Here is a 22,206-nt window from a genome sequence, read left to right on the forward strand (position 1 = left end):
ATACTTTCCACAAGACACATAAAACAGTTAAATTTCAGCAAATAAACACTTAATGTGTTTATGTCTTTGTAAAGATTTTCATGTTAATGTTTACTTTCCCCATCTCATTTAGGGAAGCTCCTGAGATAAATAAATTATATCTCTGAACTTTAATAATAAACCTATATTATAAAATGCTGCACTTCCCACCTCCTTTATTCAGCCGCAATGGCTTTTTGGACTTCCCGAGCAAATTCTGTGCTCAAGTCTGCATCCAGGCATCCAGGATATCAAGAACACATCCATGAACTTTCATGCGTCCTCTGTTCTTGCGGTCTTGAGTTTTGGAACTGAACTTTGGCAATTGGTTGGCAGACATTTTACGATTTCATATTGAGAAACAGCTTTTGTTTCAAGGACCAAGGGGAAGGGGTAGGGGTACAAAAATAAAATTGGGATTGGGCCTAAATCTGAAGTACTAAGATAAAAGGCTGAACACAAAATAGAAGTATGAAACAAACAAAAATGACAGAAAAACCTTCTTAATAAAACTTAAATATTTCAGTAAAATTTTAAATAAAATAAAATGTTAACAGACAAACTAAAAAAATAAAAGCCAATAAAACATATAAGCCAATAAAACATTAACATATAATAGGATTAAAACTAACAAATTCATGTATATGATAATTTCATAACCTGAAGTTGTTGTTTTTTTTTCTTGTAATATGAAGTGCGAGACTCCTTGCACCTCAGAGAAGAGATGCGGGGTCAGCTTAAAGACGCCTCCTCTGTGACCTCCAAAGCCTACAGCACCTTTCGCCGGGAATGGGACCCTGACATTGAAGCAGTGGGAACAACAGGAGATGCGACAGAGGAAGTGGTCGAGGAAATCCAAATGAGCCAGGCCATCACCATCATGAAGCCCATCTTACGCTTCCTTCAGCTGCTATGTGAAAATCACAACAGAGACCTTCAGGTGATCTAAAACTTTTATTGCTTATCTTTTTGACTCTGAGCCATTTTATTAGTACTCATGTTAGGTGTACCCTACAAGTTGAGATACACCATGCTTTTACAAGTAAAATCCTGGTTTTGTGTCAGAAATTCAATCCCTAAATTAATGATTTTTACCAATGTGACGCCAATAAGCACCTTGTTGTTAGAAAAGATTTTTTTTTGTCGTACAGATTCAGTATCTCAAGGGACCCCCGACCTAGTATGGACGAATCTGTCTAAATTGAGATGCCAATTACTGCCACTCAAAACTTGACTTGTGTTGTAAGTCCAAATTTTCCTGTTCTCTTGTATACAGAACTTTCTGCGAGATCAGAACAACAAAACCAATTATAACCTGGTGTGTGAGACGCTGCAGTTTCTCGACTGTATCTGCGGCAGTACAACGGGTGGCCTGGGTCTGCTGGGGCTCTACATTAATGAGAGGAACGTGTACCTGGTCATACAGACACTAGAGACCATCACAGAGTACTGCCAGGGTCCTTGCCATGAAAATCAGGTATTGATGCACCATATTTGTTGGAAAACAGGATCAAATGTCCTTTTGTATGGAAAAGTAAGTGCAAATGTTGGGTGCTTTCACACCTAGACTTTTGTTTTGGAACCTGTCTCGTTTGCCCAGTTAGCGCGGTTCGTTTGGCATATGTGAATCCAGCAATCGTGCTCTGATTCGCGTCATAGCAATTGGTCCGAGATTGCGTGAATGAGGTGTTCTTGGCTTGATTGAAACGAACTCTGGAGCGGATCAATTGTATTGAGAAAACAATACGATTCGGACCCAGCTATATCACAGTGTTTTATGGATATGTAATAGGCATACGGCTATATGAAGAGAGGGTTCCGGGAGTCTCCCGAAAATGCACATGACAGCTGAGCGGGACTCTGCAAAATAATTCGTGAAAGCCTGACCAATGTGAGGAGAGTTTACTCGCTCAATTTAATTGTAACAAATGAATCCCTGTTTCGTAACAAATGAATCGATTCACAATTGTGAAAGCACCCTTAGCACCATAGCCGAGTGTATTTATTTATTCATGATTTTATAATCAATATAAAATGAGTAGCCATACAAATAGCTGTATATCAGTTTGGCTGTTATTTACTGTGCAGTAAGTAACCATACCCATAATGGTGTACAGTACATAGGCATATCGCTCCAATATGAGTTTACTCTTGTGTTTATGCAACCGTTTGAAGTCACACTCTATTTTGGTGGTCCGTTTGTTGAATTAAGTTACATTGCATCTACATCCCTACTAAAAAAAAAAACAGCTTAAACCAGCCTAGCTGGTTTTAGCTGGTACACCAGACTGGTTTTAGAGGGGTTTTGGACACTTCCAGGCTGGTTTCCTGCCATTTCCAGCCTGGTCTTAGCTGGGAGATGATCAGCTAAAACCAGCTTGACCAGCCAAACCAGGCTGGCAGTCCAGCCAAAACCAGCTGTGCCCAGCTAAGACCAGGCTGGAAATGTCTGGAAACCAGTCTGGAAGTGGCCAAAACCCCTCTAAAACCAGCCTGGTTGACCAGCTAAAACCAGCCAACCAGCTTAGGCCGGTTCAAGCTGTTTTTTTCAGGAGGGATGCCTACTAATTCATATTAGATTATAAGTAGACTGGTAGGCTGGGGTTAGGGTTAGTTGACATGTTCTTGCAAAGGTTCGTATAGTCAGTTAAATGTCTGTTGAAGGATCATATCAACAGATATTAAGCAGACAGTCTACTAATACCCAAATGAACCATCAAAATGATGTGTTACCCAGTTTGACAGTACAAGTGTGATTCAAATTTTGACTGGCGTATTGCTTTACATAGTGTATAACAATATCTTCGTAATGACAAAACAGACAATCAAGAATCTCAGATGAAAAATATAGTTATTTATAGTCAGTACTATAGTGTTTCTAAACCATAATATAATAAACCCTATGGCACTGTATATATTTATAACTATAAAAGTAAAGTTCGTAGACTAACTTTGTGGTCTGAAAGTTTGAAATAGCTTAAAAATTATTATTTATTATTATTATTATTATTTTTATTATTATTATTTTTTATGTTTGAAACAGTTGGTATAGATAGAAACCTACATATAGGTTAGCAGGTTTCTAGTATGGATTGGCATGTTTCTTGAGTCGTTGCTAAGGTGTTGCTAGGCGATTGCTAGGGTGTTCTGAGTGGTTGCTAGGGAGTTGCTAACATAAATAACCATTGTTCTAGTATTAATTAGCATGTTTCTAGTATAAATTAGCATGTTGTAAGCATGTTTCCAGTATGAATTAGCATGGCGATAGCTGTTTCTAGTATAAGCTAGCATGTTGTTAACATGAATTTGGTATGAATTAGCATGTTGCTAGTATGTTTATAGTATGAATTAGCATGTTACTAGTATGATTGGTATGTTTATTAGTAGATTGGTATATTGTAACTATGTTTGTAGTATAATTAGTATGTTAGTATTTTTGTTAGTATGTTTCTTATATGATGTCGTTTGTATGTTTCTAGTATGGATTGGTATATTGCTACTACTGTATGATTGGTATGTTGTTAGTATGTCTAATGTAACGTCAATGGCAGTTTTTACCATAGAAGTCTATGGGACAGTTGCTAGAGTGCCCTATAAGTGATTGTTAGGGTGTGGATAGTAAGGTGAAAGGTCATCAGTGGTTGGCAGATTGGTAGTCTGAGTTAAATGAGCCCAACCTTAAGTGTGTGTGACCGTCTGGCACAATGTTATGAGGTCAAACAATTTGGTCTGATGTTAAGTCAATGGGACTTTTCCAAATTTTCTGGATCAGTTTTTTGAAAAACTGTTAGTCGGATCAGTTGGAAAAAACATAGCAACTCGAGTCAGATCAGTTTGGAGGTTTGGTGGATGTAGAATGAATGGTCTAGGAGAAGATGCATTAGAAATTAGAAGAGGGAAGAATAATACGTTTATGGAATGTAACAGTATGTTGGCTTTCCCAAGCCACCATAATAATGCCACAGTATTACATTTTTTTTTGTTAATGAACGGTACTGCATACTGTAGTATTAACTATAATAAACTGATAGACTGTAATACTGTAGTATACTTTAGCTTTTGCTACAGTAAATTGTTTGTGTAGTGTAATATATTTTATAATTGTAGAAAACTACAGTATTGGTTAAATTGTTCATACTGTTATAGTTTTTGTGGGACCCCAGCCACTATAGAATTATCACAACAGATGAATTCAAGTATTTTACTGTAGTGTAGTTCAAAACTTACTGTATTTACAGTAAATCACCATAGTATTTTTTTAAATTTGCGGGCATTTATTCAAGCAAATTTCATAATCAAACAAATCCAAAAGTTAAACTGCAGTGCTTTAGTAGTATGCAAGAGAGTTTTTGGCCTCTCTTAATATAAATGTTTTTACAGTATGCAGTATATGTCATTAACCACTAATAACTGATCATTTTAGAATACAAAATACTTATATTAATTGCTACTATTATTTATATATATATATAATTTACTGAACAACAGTTATTAAATAACAATATGAAGATGGCAAGCAATTCTGATAGAATTTCTTAATTTTGAAAGATTTTAAACACTTTTTTAGATTCCAGAATATGTGTCCATGAGAATGCTGCTTTCAATGGGTAAATAAATGATGAACATGCACTGTTTCTGAACTCATGTTCACAAATGTAATATTTTTATTTTTTCAAATAGAGCCTTTTCTTATAAAAGCACAGATTTGACATTTAAGCAACTACATTCTCATCTAAAAATCCATTCAACAACTCAACAACAGCAGTATTTTTCCAACTACAATGAGTTTACTCATCAGCAATTTCACCCAAATGTGAGAAACTGCTACAAGCAGTGTGAAAACCAACTGTGAAGGGGTTTCAAAAAGTATTTTCAATGTTTTTCATGCAAAGTATAAAAAAGTACTTTGTCATGAGTATATCAGGGCATTGAATTACTTTCAATTAATGATTTGCTGGCTGCATTTCACAACGCGGCCACCGATATTGCTAATAACAAGGCTTTCTCTATTCTGCATAAAGACCCTTTAATAAATAACAGTTTGGGATCACAGATTATGTTTTTCCTCCTCCACAGTCATGCATAGCCAGGCATGAGTCAAACGGCATTGACATCATCATCGCACTCATTGTGAATCCAATTGATCCACTGGGAAAGAACCGGCTTGACCTTGTGCTGGAACTGAAGGTACTTGTTTGTTAAATAAGAAGGCAGTTGATTTACATTATAACAACGTTTTACAGACAACAAAATGTTGCGAAGCATTGCAAATCTTTGATTATCTATGTAAAAGCATTGGCATTTTAGCCCCAGAATTAAAATCTGCACACATTTTTTTTTTTTTTTTACATTTTACTTCAAATGATCTTTTCTTTGCATTTAAAAAAATCAGAACAATGCATCTAAACTTCTCCTGGCCATCATGGAGAGCCGTCAAGACAGTGAGAATGCAGAAAAGATCTTGTACAAGATGAGACCCAATGAACTGGTGAGCTATAATCAATACAATACAATTCAATGGCATATCAGCATCCCTAATACCTACACTGACCGATTGTGGTTAGAGGATTTGTTATCAGCCAAAACACAAGATTTCTTTGCCGTACATGTGTTAAAGTGTTGTTCTGCTGCTCCATCAACAGGTTGATGTGATAAAGGAGGCTTATGTTCAGGGAGAAGAAGAGTGTGAAATTGATGACGAGACTTTGGATTTGATCAGATCTAAAGATGTTGGCCATAACATCTACATCCTGGCCCATCAGGTAAAACTTCAACGTTCACAACGATTTTCATGTTTGCGTTCACACCAGGAGATGCCTCAAAATATTTAGATTGTTACTGGATATTTAGAATGTTAAGAAATCTAACTGTGACTCATCAAAACTATTCTTTTCCATTACTTAAATAAGAAAAAGAGCAGAATACTATTTGTAATGGGTTGTTTGCGTACATGGAAAAAGAATGTCAATGTCAATTTTATACATTCAGCACTATTAAACACAACCAAATGTTGACCAATGCTGCACAAATACATATCACAAAGAGAAAAATATGAAATTATAGCTAAAACAAAACCATTCTCACTGATAAAATGCCAAATCAAAAAGGTAAGTTTTCAACCTGGCTTTAAAAACAGACAGAGATGATTTAGATATAATACAGAGGGCCAGAGCATTCAACTATCTAAGACCAGCTATTGTCCTACAGGGTCACCCCTGCGTTTTAGCTTCGACTTAGGGATGCATAATAATCTCTGGTTTGATGACCAAAGAGACTGACCAGGCTGATGTTCAGTCAACATGTCTGACAGATAAGAAAGTGCCAGGCCGTTTAGTGATTTAAAAACCAAGAGAACAATTTTAAAAGTGACATGATAGTGCACAGGCAACCTGTGTAATGAGTCTAAGACTGGGGAGATGTGGTCTTGTTTCTTGGTACTGGTTAAAAGCCTTGCAGCTGCATTTTAAACTAACTGTAAATGGGATAGAGTTGTCTGAGTAATCCCAAAACATAGAGAGTTACAGTAGTCCAACCTAGAAGTAATAAAAGCATTAGTTATTTATTTATTTTTTTCTAGATAGAATAGGATCGATTTTTTACGAGTCAAAGCTGAAAGAAGCAGGATTTGACACCTTCATATATCTGTTTATAAATTCTCAAGCCATCATTAAAGATAACACCCAGATTTTTTTTACCCAAGGCTTAACAGAAAAGCTTGATTTAGCAAGATTTACTGTTGGTGCCCTAAAAGAATTTCATGGACTGACCACAATTAAATATCCAATATAGTACATTGCGTTAGCACATTTTTGCTGCAAAAAAAGAATGTGTGCATGTTTTAAAAGTTTGATTACATGACATTTGAAACAAAAAAAGGTTACTTTCAGATTAATTTTCACCTATCATTAGCTTGTGGTTTGTTTGTTTGTTTGTTCAAAGGGAGTTTTTAGAGATTGTGAAACGCTAAACAAAATTTTAACCAAGGTATTTGGTTCACATCAAAGATGGCAACATTATCTGTTATTCCATGGTCTGTTGAAATCATTGATTCTAATTGGCTGGAAGTTGTGCACAAGTAGTTCCAGCCATTTTTACCTGCAAACATTAGTAGTAACTAGGGCTGCACGATATTGGAAAAATCTGACATTGCAACAATTTGTTTTTCTGCGATAAATATTGTGATTATATATATATATATATATATATATATATATATATATATATATATATATATATATATATATATACAATTTCACTACACGATGCAATATATATATATATATACAGTTGAAGTCAGAATTATTAGCCCCCTTTTCATTTTTATTTTCTTTTTTAAATATTTCCCAAGTGATGTTTAACAGAGCATTGACATTTTCACATTATGTCGGATAATATTTTTTCTTCTGGAGAAAGTCTTATTTGTTTTATTTCGGCAAGAATAAAAGTAGTTATTAATTTTTTTAAAAACATTTTTGGGACATAATTATTAGCCCCTTTAAGCTAATTTTTTCCCGATAGTCTACAGAACAAACCATCGTCATACAATAACTTGCCTAATTACCCTAACCTGCCTAGTTCACCTTATTAACCTAGTTAAGCCTTTTAATGTCACTTTAAGCTGCATAGAAGTGTCTTGAAAAATATCAAGCAAAATATTATTTACTGTCATCATGACAAAGATAAAATAAATTAGTTATTAGAAATAAGTTTTTAAAACTATTGTTTATAAATGTGCTGAAACAATCTTCCCTCTATTAAACAGAAATTGGGGAAAAAAATAAACAAGGGCGCTAATAATACAGGGGGCTAATAATTCTGACTTCAACTGTGTGTATATATATATATATATATATATATATATATATATATATAAACAATTTCTCCAGATAACTAAAAAACTGCTATTTAGAAAGAATTGATTATGTAGATTGAGTGGAATGATTCATAAAATGTTAAAAAATAAATTAAAAGCAAAGTTAAAAGTGAAATAAACAGTGTTTTAGTAAACAGTGATTTATTCAAATAGTATTCAGTTAAGAATTTAAATAATCAAACATAAAATTACACTGTAAATGTCTTCACTGTGTGAATAATTCAATAAAAGTATTCTTTATTAAAGTTACTAATGGTTCTTGTGCTTGAGTATTTTAAATGCTGTTAAGCCTTAAAAACAAATGTAAATGAAAAACGTTTATACTCTATTATAGTTAAACTCTCTAATACTACACAATCGTCATGTGTCTTTCTCTGGGTCAGCTATTATCATAACTCATCATTGCAGATCCTGCGATGTGACTATTGTGAATGTGCACATTGCGATATCAGTGTGCTTTATTGTGCAGCTCTAGTAGTAGCCATAACTAAGGGAAAGTTGCCTAAGTTTCCCTGATGTGCATTTAAAAAAGTAAATTAATGTACGGCAATTTGTTGGCATATGCCTTAATTATTAGGTCAGTTGTGTATTTAATTTAGTATAAAGTAGATGTTTGTGTTTTTATTAACTGTAATATGCATGTTTGTGTAATGCACAGTAAGAAAACCTTATGAAAAAAGAATATATGTTTTCTTTAATTGATTTAATTGCAGCATGCATTTGTGGGAAGCTTTTATGCTTTCAAAGCAATTAAAGTGAATATTTTTCTGAATTTGAAGGCTTAAATGTAACATGCATGAACACATTTAGTTGTGGTTTAAAATGTTGCCTTGTGAAAGCCAACTAATCCAAGATGAAATGCACCAATTACTGTATATCCCAGTTAATAAGGAAATCTAATGATCTACAGATATAAAAACACCATTAATAATAATCCAATATAATGTAAAATGTAAATAAATGATGTATCTACAGTGCAGAAAATGCTTTTTTTCACGTTTTCTGTCTTGTTTCTAGTCCAAATATCTAAAAAAGTTTGAATCAAGAAGCATTTGCTAGACAAAAAATATAGTCTTGTTGTAGGAAATAATCTGCCAATGGGGTAAGCACTATAATCCTGTTTTTCCTTTTGCCCTAAGATTATTTTCCTTACCACATTAGCAGATTATTTAGCTTGTTTTAGGGAAAAATTCACTTTATATAGCATATTATTTCTTAAAATAAGACTATGGATCCTATCATACTCCCAGCGCAATAAGGTGCAAGACGTATATGGCACAATTTGATACTATTTCCAGACCAGCACAACAGTAATTTTTATGTTTTGCGCCACGTTTTAAATAGCAAATCCATTTGTGCCACTTTGTGGACTCATGGGTGCGCTGATCTAAAAAGGAGTTTTGTTTAAACACATTGTTGACGCCTTGCTGTTTTGAGCAACTGAAATAGACTGTGACACTGACCAACTGAAAGCTGGTCTAAAGTCCAGCACAGAGTGTGTTAGTTATGCCCCAATGCAGGTTCAAACGCATACACATTGCTTAATACCCACAGGATGTACAGCAATACACAAATATCTTGAAAAATTAAAATGTTACAAAAATATTATTTTCTACATTATCTTCATGTCCAGGGGGGCTTTTTTAGCTTATTTATTACTTTTTGCATTTGTGTAATCTTACTATTACTATTAGCAGTATTATTTATTATATGCATATTTATATTTTTTAATAAAAACAAGTTTAGATTTGTCCACATGTCAGGTTTTGGAGATGCATAAACAAATGGGGCTTAAGAATAGGACATTTGTTTGGATAAATTGGTTTTTGACCACACTTTGTTGTTGTTGTTTTTTTTTTTTTGCTGGAAATTAGAACTGAGTTTAGAAATAGTTTTGAAACAAACCTTTGTGCTTAACAAATAAAATAAAACATATAGGCTAATGGATGTCTTGAACGGAGTGCGTACAACACTGTTAAGAGAAAGACGCTGAATGAGAGACTCGTTCTTTATCTTCGCGCTGCAGAAGGTCTCTTTAACTGTTTTCTTGCTAGTGAAGCATTCAGTTTTTCCACTTACAAAGTCCGGCATGTAAATAGCAAATGCGCCATGGCATGACGCAACTGACTCTGAAAGGGACTGGGCGATGATTGGTTTAATGGACATTATGCTCAAAACACACCTATAACTCATTAAGAGTGCTTTCACACTAGCACTTTTGTCCACACCCGGGTTCGTTTGTTGTCAGAGTACAGTACGTTTAGCTAGTGTGAATGTGTCTTCTGAGATCCACATAAAAGAGGTGGTCAGGGGTATGGTTCATGCGAACTCTGGTCCGGTTCACTTCTGGTATGAGTTCAATCGTACCATAAAACAGAAGTGGATTGCCAACTGTACAACAAAGTATCATTTTCATAACATTTATTTGTGCGTGCGTGTGTGTGTGTGTGTGTCTGTGTATTCTGTACTATACCTTGGTGACAAGTGGGACTGAGCCAAGGCAAGCACAGTGATAATGTCTGCTCGTCTCCTCCAAAAACAGCTTCTGACATCACGTTATGTTCTGAACGTTTATATAATTTTTGCGGCAGATGGGCACAAGTTGCTTTCTGTATGTCCAATAAAAAAAGATTCAGTAAAAGTAGAATGACCATGATGTGCATACATCTTTCTATTTTGGCGCTTTGCTTTCGTGGTGACCATCACCTAGCTACAGCCATTCACAGAACAGTAGCTCGATGACACAAGCGTACCAGGGGTTCAGAAGCATATTTTTCCACCCTTAAAATACTGTAGCAAAAGTGGATTCGTACACGTACTTAATGCTTTTGTGCCATGTGCTTTAGACTTTTGCACCTAGATCGTTAAAATAGAGCCCTATATGTTTTGCTTGTCTAGAAAATATTATTTTAGTTAATTATTTTTATATGTTTGGACTAAACACCAGACAGAAAACTAGGTAAAGCAATTTTGCAGTGGAGTATAGTTTGAATTCAAATGAATAAATATTTGTATATTTGGTTCAAATTAAAGGAACTGAATTGGTTGTACTGTATGCAGCACGGTGCATTGAGTGATAAAAAGTTCTGAGGATGAAATAGAATTTAGTTATCTTTAAAATTTAAGTTAAAAAAAATGAAAGTTCTATGAAGAAGCCTGCAGTGAGGAAATCCTCAAGTCAGTTGTGCATTTCTCAGTTTCAATCTTCATTTTCACTTCCACACACTTTTTCTGACAGCAGCAGCCATCTGCCAGACAGTTTATTTCTGTCTAACAGGCTGCTTTCAAAATGACATAATTCAGGTGTTCCTCTAAGCCCACAGACGACTGAAAGAGATGACTGAAATACGAGTATGCAAACCTCTCCCACTGTTAGCTAGCGTTTTAACTCTCACTATAGTTTTTGGGTTGATTTTATTTTTTTGGTTCAAAATTCAAGATTTTTCCTCAGAGCCCTGTGGCTGTTTTAAACGGACACCAGTTTGAGAAACACTGCCCTATGGCTATATGATCTAGTTTGGCAGATTTCGCTTGAGCTGGACCATCTGCACAATGTTTGTCAGTGTCGTTTTCCTGTGTAGTTTCTCATATATAGAAAACAAGCAGAGCCCGAGGCCGTGAGAGTCATGCAGAGAGAGAACGAAAGGGAGTCAAAGCTGAGGAATAATCCCACATCTTTTCTATTGCTGACTGAGAGAAGAGATAGAAACAGAAATTACTTTAAAATGCTTAAACAAGGATTAAACATTTATAGTTATTGATTTTAAACATAACCATTGCATCAAATGTAGTTGTGCCCCCCATACATTTTAATATTTTCTGTGTAGGATTAACTTTGTATTCAATAAGAAAGATGCACATAAACTATGATGGAAACACCTTTTACAGAACAAATTCCAGTATGCGCATTAAAAAGCTCATGTAATTTTTGTTATAAGAGATCATGTAATGATAAAAGTGTGTGTGAATGGACTAACCAGCAGAATGACCACATTGTAAAACATCTGCAATGTTGTTTTAGTCAGTAACACCTTAACTGTTTCAGTGTTCGTGTTATTATATTGTTAATTGCCTCCAGAACTGTCAAGAGCATCTGTGCTCTGTGTCTGATGCCTTCAATCGCCACCATCCGCTCATTGTGTGTCGGCATCATCTTCTAAGGTGCAAGTCATTTATTAAATAAAGAAAAGATTCATGCAGCTTTTCCTACCACAGCAAATTCTGTTTTTACTGTTTATATTTGGTGCCAGTTCAGAGTCTCATTTGACTCTTTGGTTGGAAACACTTGGTGCAGCCCAAATTGCATACTTATGCACTATTCTACGCCATTTTGTAGTATAAATAGTGTAAGTAGTGCATTTACACTGAAAACTCTACAAAGTTGGTCACACCTAAGCATGATTTACTGCCATGTCTGTTCACAATCAAAAAAATCACTGCAATAGGACTTGTCTGACAAAGTGAAGTAGACAAAAAGATCCTCAAAAGGCAACTGAAGTGTTATAGTATATAAATATAAAAATAATTTGTAACATTTTAGTTTAAGTACTAATTCTGACACCTGATTTACACAGGGTGCGAGTGTCAATACTTGGCAGAGGGCGTGTCTGAAGCTTGGTGCTAACACTGTGCTGAAATTAGACCGCAAGCGACTAATGTTTGAGCTGGGGTACTTGCATAAAGCGATCTGATCGACTTACGCTTTCGTTGGTGCTTAAAGTTGAGAAATTCCCAATTTCTGCAGCAAGCAATGCCACTGAAACTGTGCCAACTGATCCACAATTCAGTTAGGGAACACTTGACGTCAACCAATCAGAAAAATGGGATGCTAACGCCCCATGTGAATTGAGCATACCTGTAGCTATTATTTAATGGATAACAAACTGCCTATTATTAAGATATTGGCTCTTAATGAGTAGACATTTTCCATGATCTTATTTTACTTTAATCCTACCCAATACCTAAACTCAACTTCTACCTTAATAATTATTAATAAGCAGTAATTTAGGAGTTTATTGAGCTAAAAGCTATGGTTAACCTCTTAGGGCCCAATGTGTTTTTTTACATGCGTTTTTTATTTCTCTTTGCTATTTGGGCTTATTGGAACCTAATTATAATAAAAACCTAAGTTTCATCTTTTGATATGATGTACTTTTAGAGAAAAATGTCAATGTCAATATATGTGGACCGGGGTCCGAATTTTCATAAAACATTTTTTCCTGACGGTTTTAAAATGCATATTTAACATAGAAATTTTTTGTTTATAGATATGTTTTAACTTTTAGAGAGTAAAAACAATCCCTCCCCCCCCCCCACCCCCCAATTTTGGACAGTTAAAATTGTGTTTAGAACATTTAATTTGCAGCAAACAGTTGCAGGATGACACTGTATGTCTGTAAAAAAATAAAGAACATTCAAAGTATTTTAAATAGCCACTTAAAAGCTAAAATGTGCTGTCCACGTATGTGGCCACTAAGCCCTAGGAGGTGACTAAATAATCAGGGATATGGTCACACTTTATTTTGATGGTCCATTACATTGCATCTATGTACATGCCAACTAATTCTCATTAGGGTTGGGGTTGGGGTTAGGGTGTTCGTGCAAGTTGACATGTACTTGCAAAGTATCTTATAGTCCGTTAAATGTCTGTTGAAGGAGCAGTATCAACAGATATTAAGCTGACAGTCTACTTATACTCAAATGGACCATCAGAATAAAGTGTTACCAGGCATTTGTATCAAATTTTAAAGTATTACAAACTTCTTGTTAGCAAATGTGTGAAACCTACTGGATTAAAAAATAGCAGCAAATGATAAAAATGTTGACTGATTATTAATGTTTAGGAGCTGCATTGTGATCCATAAATAATAAAATAGCATTTAAATATGTCATCAAATGATTCTTTTTCTGAATTTGCCTGACAAAATTTGTAAATAACAACTATTAAACTATAAAACTAACAAATATTGTAAATAAATAACTATTGTTGCACTGACATTCTATCAATCATGGTGAAAGTGTATGATAGTCAATGATGTTTTCACTTTCTTTTTTCAAGATACGTGAATGAATCAACCCAGTTATTACATTTTTTTTTCAACCATTGATCGGCAGGTGAACATGTGAACCTCTGTTCTTGAGAAAACATCTGCAAATGTGCTTTGTACTTCAGAAAGTCAAACTGAATGATGAAACCGTAAACGATTTACACAAAGAACATTCCCAAGTCTCTTTTTTTTTCTTCCTCCACTGTGGTTTCAATTTGTTTTCGTTTGCTCAGCACTATTAGCGTGGCTTAACTACAGTGCTGCAAAAACAAGATCCTCCTGTGTTTACTTGTTACATGACAAGCAAAATGACATTATTTGGTGTCACTTCAGCTCTTTATTGCGTGTCTTGCTCTCTTCAAGCTCGTATAAACAGTTTCCCGATGTCAGCTTTGATCTGAAATGAAAAGGACACTGGGAAGGTTATTGAAACAAACCTCAGAAGAGAGATCACTTGTGGTCCTTCACAAATGAACATGTAAATCCCTTTCTACCATTTACCACACTAAGGCCATTATGTAATGAGGGGACACAGAGGGTGTGTGGAATGATTACTTATTTGTCCCAAGGACGTATCCTTCTCTCTTTTATGGACGGGACGCTAACTAGTTTGCTTCAGTAGACTGAGGAGATATCGTTACGTATAAATGGCCTTTTTTAAGGAAATGGATCTGTGCTTAAATGAATGGCTTGGATCTTGCCGAGGCTCATTGATCGCCAGTTGGCCTTTGATCTTGTCATCTTTTGGAAATGATTTTCCGAGCGCTGGTTTTGATTAGCTTGTGTCTGGTTGCTGTTGTCTCTCTAATGCATCTTGGCCACATCACTCTGGGCATTCAGACGAGATAAACATCAGAGTTCCTCTGCGTGGGCCGCTGTTAAAATGTTTTGGTTTTTTGAAGTAATCAGATTGATCAGTCCTGACCTCTTCTGGATTTTTGTACTCCTCCACAGGTTGCATTGGCATTATGAAGCTGCTAAATCGCTAATGTGATTTTTCACGTTGGTCAAGTCACCGCCGTGTCACTGATAGATTTATTGTGTTGTTGTGGCTTCAAACACTTTGATGGTTCAGAAGTTGACTTTTATTAAAGTGCACAGATTATAGCTTTGTTGTGGTCCTATTAAGGTAGTTTTTTAATGCCTCCATTTATTTTCAATTGTGCAGATTTTATTGATGTATCGTTTAGAACTGAACATCAAATCTTAAACATTAAATCTTAAATCTTTTTAAATCTTAATAAAAATCAATCATAAAAAGATTAATTATTAAAACACATAGACAATTGAATAGGAAATATAGAATTTCTTAAGATAAACATAATTTAATGCCATAGCAATTCATAGTCCACTATTGTTATTTGAGTAAATTATTAAATTTGACTTAAGATTATTAAAAGAAATCAAAAAATCCAGATTTAAATTTTTTTTTTTCTTTAAATTTTTTAAAATTTAAATCAATTATTTAATCGTTAAAGTGTAAATATTTCACATTCACTTATGCTTTTTTGCCGTTTTAATTATGCAGCAATCTTTTGTGGCATGTCAAAAAATGTCAAATTGTTTGAATATCATTTAAAAAGTGTCAGAATTTGAAGTTAAAGCTTATTCTTATTGAAGGTAACTGTAATATGGGGGATGTGACGCTGACAACGGAGATGAGGATCCAAATACAGGGTTTTATTGACTGGATGGTCAGGCAAGCAATGATCAACACAGGAGCAAATAGATGTCTGAGGGCAATCCAGAGTCGTAGTGGAAATAGTAGGCAAATGGTCAGAAGGCAGGGAGCATACAGGAATGATCAAACAAAGCAAAATTAAAAAACATGGAAGGCAAGGAAAATGCAGTAACCAGTCTAAAAGCAGCTTCAGCTGTGAGTGTCTAATCAATGGTGACTTGGAGCAGGTGAATGTGTGTGTTGCATGACTGGGATCTGTAGTCCATAAACCGGCAGATTTGTAGTTCATGTGAATGTTTTCCTGCGATCTATGGTGTTTAAAATTGCTGGTGATTGTGACAGTAACAAAACACAACACGTTGTCTAATTATTGAATAGGAAGTGAACTGAGTAGTGTCTTTTTATTATTCGTTTTATTTTTTTTTACAAATAAGTGTACAGTTACATACAAAAATGCTAGTTGTAAAATTGTAGGCTTCAGTGTACCTTCATTTTATTTAAATAATAAATAATTATTCATTTTTTAATCCACACAAACATGGTGAGAACATCCAAACCCCACACAGAAAACCAACTGGCCCAGCCAGGACTCGAACCAGCAACCTTCCTGCTGTAAGGTGACAGTGCTAACCACTTCAAACCACCTCAAAATAATATTTCATAATAGATAAATAAAACTTCATTTATTCAATATGATTTAACAAATTTTAATCAGCCAAAATGTCAGGTTTCTTTAATTCATTCACATTTACTGATGGACACTTGTGGAAGACCAAGAGAGTTGATTTACTTATCGAGTTCTCATAGTTGAACATCCCATGGCCTACAGTTTATGAATGTGTTGAATCATTGTGTTGACTGAAGTGTGTTTTTTTTAATCAGTTGGCAAAACACAGAAAAAACCTCCAGCAGAGTCTGAAACCTGGCCCAGACCCCACCATTGATGGAGAAGCAGCGCTCACATACTACACCAACCACACTGCACAGATAGAGGTATATCACAATCAGAGTGACAACTTCTAGTGATTCTCTCTCACCTTTAAGGGCTTTCTGTAGCTTTAATATGACACATTTAAGGTGAGACACATTTTTATTTTATGTTATCAATTGGTGCACGCAGATTTGTGTTACAATACATATTCTTTAAGGCATTTTCTAGACATTTTTTCTCCTGCACTCAGCCATATTTCTCCATTTTAGCAGCACTTGCATAATAAAAACTTTATTTTTTCATATCTATATTCTAAAATGATACGTTCATATATAATTTATCTGATTATTTGAAATATTGTAGCCTACAAAAGAATAATCACAGCGATTTCTGATTAATGTAGTGTCATTTTTGTCATAGATATAATGCAAGTTAGCATGTGTAAGTAAATGATACCAGATTTGCATATTAAAATATAAGATTTTCAAAAACTTGTAATGTAAAAAAGTTCACAGTTCTTTTACTTTGATCAGTGAAATGCTGAAATGTGATGATAAATATTGCTTTATTGCTTTAAAATTGCTTCCCACTGTATCATCAGAAAATGTCATTAAAGCGTATGTTAAACATGACTGATTGCAGATTGTTCGCCATGATCGCACCATGGAGCAGATCGTGTTCCCTGTGCCCAACATCTGCGAGTATTTGACGGAGGAGTCGAAAGTACGTGTTTTCACCACCACAGAGCGGGACGACCAGGGCAGCAAAGTCAATGACTTCTTCCAGCAGTTTGATGATCTCTACAATGAGATGAGGTGGCAGAAGAAGATACGAAGTGGGTCATTTCACTTTAGACTAATTATAATAATAATAATAATAATAATAATAATAATAATAATAATAATAAAACAGTTTATCAGCAGTGTGGGTCTGTTTCAGAGTCATTACACTGATGAATTGGTGTGTGTGTTTGCAGATAATGCACCTCTTTTTTGGGTGTCAAAACATATTTCTTTGTGGGGAAGTATTTCCTTTAACATGGCTGTGTTGATCAACTTGGCTGTGGCTCTTTTCTACCCATTTGGAGATGATGGAGATGAAGGTAGAGTTTCTTGATTTATTTTTTATTTGTTTATTATTATTATTTTATTATCATTATTATTGCAGCTTTTAAATTTACATACAGATATATGGTGCACCGGGTTATCCACATTGGGTACACAAAATAACCAAACATAGGAATCCAGAAATTGTAGAAATGGAAAAAAATTTAAAAAAAAAACATAAATAAATATGAAAATGACATTAGGAATTCAAATTCATAGGAACAATCAAAATAATACACTCAATTATTTTTATACAATCAAAACAAAATTAGTACTAATAGTACTTATTTTGTTGCTTTTCAATCATAATTCAATTTTTTAAATCTCAATTTTCAAATTCTTATTTTTTAAAGCCATATTGTGGATTATTGATACTTTTTAATCCTTTAAGGTGCACTCCTTGAAAATATTTTGGTCCACATGTTGTATTGAATAATCTGCTGGCATACTCTGATAAATAGAAAGACACAGTTAAAATAAAAATGATAAACTATGGATAAAAGGTCAACCAGGTGGTTATGATGCCTGTTAAAGGGTTGTATAATTATGGCCCTGTGAATTCATCCGATGCTTAAAAACACAGCATACGGTCCACAACAACAAAAAATTTGAATGAATTGATTAAAAACTAGGGCAGTTATTTATATGTGTCTCTCTTTTAGATCATTTTTCTTTGTCATTCAAGGATATTTTATTTGGTTTTTATCATGTTGATTAAGTAAAAGATGAATATTTTCTAATAAATATATTTATTTTACTAGCATCATTTTTTTTATACACAAATGCAAATTTTTGTCTGTAAAGTCCCTTTTTCTTATTTTTTGTAAAGATTTGAAGATTTGAGATTTGAGATGTTATTTGAATACAAACTCTACCTCCAGCAATGTTAAAGCGTTTAAATGAATAACACTATGTGATTTTTACAGTATTGTCTCTTTTCTATAATACCCAGCCGACTGTATTTTATGTGACTTTTTATACATCACTGTGACCTTGCTTTAAGATTTAAAGTGGTTTTTGTCATTTATATTACTTCTGGCATAATCTTTTGTTTCTTTTTTTGTTTTGTTCTGTTGGCTATTTGTGTTGTTGTAGGATTGATTCCTTTTCTGTATATTTTTGTATTCTTGTTGAACATTCTAATAATAAAAAAAAGTGAATGCTGCCATTTTTATATTAATTTCAACGTACTTTCAAGCAATAATTCTCTTGAACAGTAGCACTGTTTGAGAACCACTGCTTTAAACCAATCCAGAAAAAAATTAAAACCCATTTCATATGCCTTATTAACATTAGAATCTGAATACTGTTAAAAATAATGCTTTATTATACATTTTATTTATATGTGAATAAAATATTAAATCAACATGACATTTCTTAACATAATATATAAGCTAATATTGATTTAAACCCTTAAAATAGAAAATTCAAAAGCATATTAATGCTAAATTTCAATTAATTTTGGAAAAAATAAAGCAGATTTCATTTTCAAAAATCTTCATGTTTGGTTCTGTCCTCCAGGTGTCTTGCCTCCATTCCTGTCCGTCTTGCTGTGGGGGGCAGTGGTCGTGAGCACCTTCACGTTGTTCATTCTTCCCCCGCGTGGAGGCATCCTGGCGTTCCTGGTGACCGTCATCTTCCGCTCGATCTACACGCTGGGTTTAGGACCTACACTGTTGCTCCTGGGGGCTGCCAATGTAAGGCTAATTCATTATCAACCATCCATGCTTCATTTAAACTCATCAGCTCTCAGCCTTTACCAATTGATTAAATGTCAAAGTGTATTTTGAATATATAGAGCGGATAAAGTCTTATTAAAGAAGACCTCATGTTTGCTAATTAAAAGTTATTACCGAATAATTTCAAGAAGGCGCTTGATATGTGGCTAAATATGAAATTAGATGGCAGCCTGAGGATCCAGCATTGCCGTTTTGCATCAGTGTCACTTGCGTTGACAGAAGCGGCTGATGTGCTTGATGTGCCTTAAGATCAAAAATGAGAGTGATTTCATGGCTCACTCACAGCCAACTGAAGCTTCGGCCTTCAAACTGCTGACGCGTCCCTCTGTTGTGCCAGTCTGTTCAAGCTGGCGTCTCTTCAGCCATCATGGCACCACAAGAAGTCCCAACAGAGACATGTGCTCGAACAGATTCTGCCAGTCTGGGATCTGTTATTTGAGACTCTACTCGCCGCGTCTTCTAGTGGTCCAACTAAGTTAACCTTTAAAAATGTTTTGCCATCTATGGTTGTGTGTGTTTCGAACAAGCCAACTCACTGAACCGATTTTTTCCTTCTTTATACTGGGTTTCTAACATGTTACAAATGCTAGCAGTAAATAGCTGCTTTAACAGTCATTAGTGTCAGAACATGTTAAAATGTTGTACTAATGCTACAAAAAATTGAAATGATCTTAAAATTATTTAAATAAGTTTAGCTAGCTTGTTAACTAAAATATTGTCAAAACAAGCCTAAAAATGCTAAGAAATAAAGCATGCTAAGAACAGTAGCCTAAATGCTAAAATAACATAACTGATCAAGTTTAAGATTGCTAGCTTATTAACTAATTACTAAAATATAATCAAAACTAGCCAAAAATACTAACAACTAAAACATGCTAAGTACATGTTAACTAATGACGATTAATGATGGGAGTTTGTTAACTATTTATTAAATTGATCAAAATGAGCCTAAAAGGTTAACAACTTTGCCAAGTACAGTAGCCTGCATGATAACAAAACAAGTAAAGGTTAAGATTGTTAGCTTGTTAACTAAAATGATCAAAACTAGCCAAAAATGCTAACAACTAAAACATGCTAAGTAAATGTTAAAAATAAGTAATGACATTTAAGAATGCTAGCTTGTTAACTGTTATTCAAATATGATCCAAACAATCTTAAAATGCTAACAATTAAAACATGCTGTGGTAAAATGGCATAAAAAGTTAAGGTTATGATAGCTTGTTAGCTAATATGATCAAAACTAGCCAAAGAATGCTAACAACTAAAACATGCTAAGTAAAATGGCATACGTTTAAGAATGCTATCTTGTTAATTAATTATTAAAATCAAAACAAGACAAATAGCTAACAACTAAAAATGGCTAAGTACAGTAGTCTGCATGTTAAAATGGCATGACTAATAATGTTTAGAATGCTATGCATAACTAATATATTAAAACTAGCCAAAAATACTAAGAGCTAAAACATGCTAAGTACATGTTAATGGCATAACTAATGAAGTTTAAGAATGCCAGCTTGTTGAGTAATATGATCAAAACTAGCCAAAAAAAGGCTAAGAACTAAAACATGCCATATAGCAACAAGTTAAAATGGCATAATTGATGAAGTTTAAGGATGCTCATTGGCTAACTAATTATTAAGTTATGATCAAAGCAAGTCTAAAAAGATAAAAAAAATTGTTTAAGCATATTAGCTTGTTAAATATTTTTTTAAGATATGATCAAAACCAGCCTAAAAATGTTAACAACTAAAACATACCAAGTACATCCTAAAGTCACATAATAATGCTGTTTGAAAATGCTAGCCCGCTAACTAATTATTAAAATATGATCAAAACTAAAATGCTAACAAATAAAACATGCCAAGCACATGCTAACATTACTAATTAAAGTTAAGCATGCTAGCTTGTTGGTAATAACATGGTAATCATCTTAGCATGATGCTAACAGCGCACTATGTTATTATTAGACTTTGGTATAGCATAATGTGTAATGTTAGCAACTACTCCAAAGCACTTTAAAAACTGCCAAGCAACACACTAGCTTCTATAGTGGCAAGGCAAAGATGAAAGGCAGTTTAAGTGCAGTTTAAAACATTTATTGAAATATTCAAAACAAAATCCAAAAGGGGAAAGCAAAGACAATGGTGAGTAAACGTTTTAGTGGCCACCCAGAACACTCTAGCAACTAGCCAGTCAGACTTCTTTAAATTCATCCATATTAACTTTCAAATGATCTCAAACATTTCTACAGCTTCCTCAACGTTCAGGCTTTCTCAAGTCAACATCAAACATTGTCTTGTACAATCTAGTTTGCATTTGTCTTTTTTGTTCTTCTGTCTTTGCTATATGACAGAAAGATGGTTGAATTGAAGACTTGAGCTGTGATGGTTAAGGGTGCTGAAGTGGTGAGATAACATTATCTGTACTATCTTCTCACAGCTGCTAAATAAAATCGTGTTCCTGGTTAGTTTTGTGGGGAATCAAGGCACGTTCACCCGAGGATACAAGGCAGTAATCATGGACGTCTTCTTCCTCCTGCACGTCAGTTACGTCATCGTCTGCATGCTGGGGCTATTTGTGCACGAGTTCTTCTACAGTATCCTGGTATGGCTTCTCACCTTTTTTCTGTTTTATTTTTATTTTTTCTTCCACTAAATGAAGTTAATGTTTGACCTTCGTATGCTTTTAAACATGAGGCTCAGGGATTCTTGCTTTCAGAGAGAAAGGTTTTGCTGTTTTTATGGATATTGAACAGCTGTGAATTATGTAGTTTAAACAATAATTGATTATAAAAAATAACACAGTTAAAGA

General features: G+C 34.3%; 1 protein-coding gene across 2 annotated transcripts in view; it reads left to right on the top strand.

Annotated features, from left to right (window-relative positions):
- The window catches only part of itpr2 (inositol 1,4,5-trisphosphate receptor, type 2), a 167,294-nt gene that overhangs the window by 112,620 nt on the left and 32,468 nt on the right, over nucleotides 1–22,206 (top strand). For both annotated transcript variants that reach the window (XR_015514832.1, XM_087293047.1), the window contains exons 41-50: nucleotides 714–958; nucleotides 1,295–1,495; nucleotides 5,095–5,205; nucleotides 5,411–5,506; nucleotides 5,661–5,780; nucleotides 16,502–16,612; nucleotides 17,193–17,385; nucleotides 17,527–17,652; nucleotides 19,178–19,353; nucleotides 21,835–21,999. Coding sequence is in view for 1 of the 2 variants with exons in the window: in XM_087293047.1 (XP_087149173.1) it covers nucleotides 714–958; nucleotides 1,295–1,495; nucleotides 5,095–5,205; nucleotides 5,411–5,506; nucleotides 5,661–5,780; nucleotides 16,502–16,612; nucleotides 17,193–17,385; nucleotides 17,527–17,652; nucleotides 19,178–19,353; nucleotides 21,835–21,999 (1,544 nt within the window). In the remaining variant the exon portion in view is untranslated. The remainder of the gene's footprint in view (nucleotides 1–713; nucleotides 959–1,294; nucleotides 1,496–5,094; nucleotides 5,206–5,410; nucleotides 5,507–5,660; nucleotides 5,781–16,501; nucleotides 16,613–17,192; nucleotides 17,386–17,526; nucleotides 17,653–19,177; nucleotides 19,354–21,834; nucleotides 22,000–22,206) is intronic.

This window comes from Danio rerio, chromosome 18, assembly GCF_052040795.2.
Source record: "Danio rerio strain M-AB ecotype USA chromosome 18, GRCz13ab, whole genome shotgun sequence".
Lineage (NCBI taxonomy): Eukaryota > Metazoa > Chordata > Actinopteri > Cypriniformes > Danionidae > Danio > Danio rerio.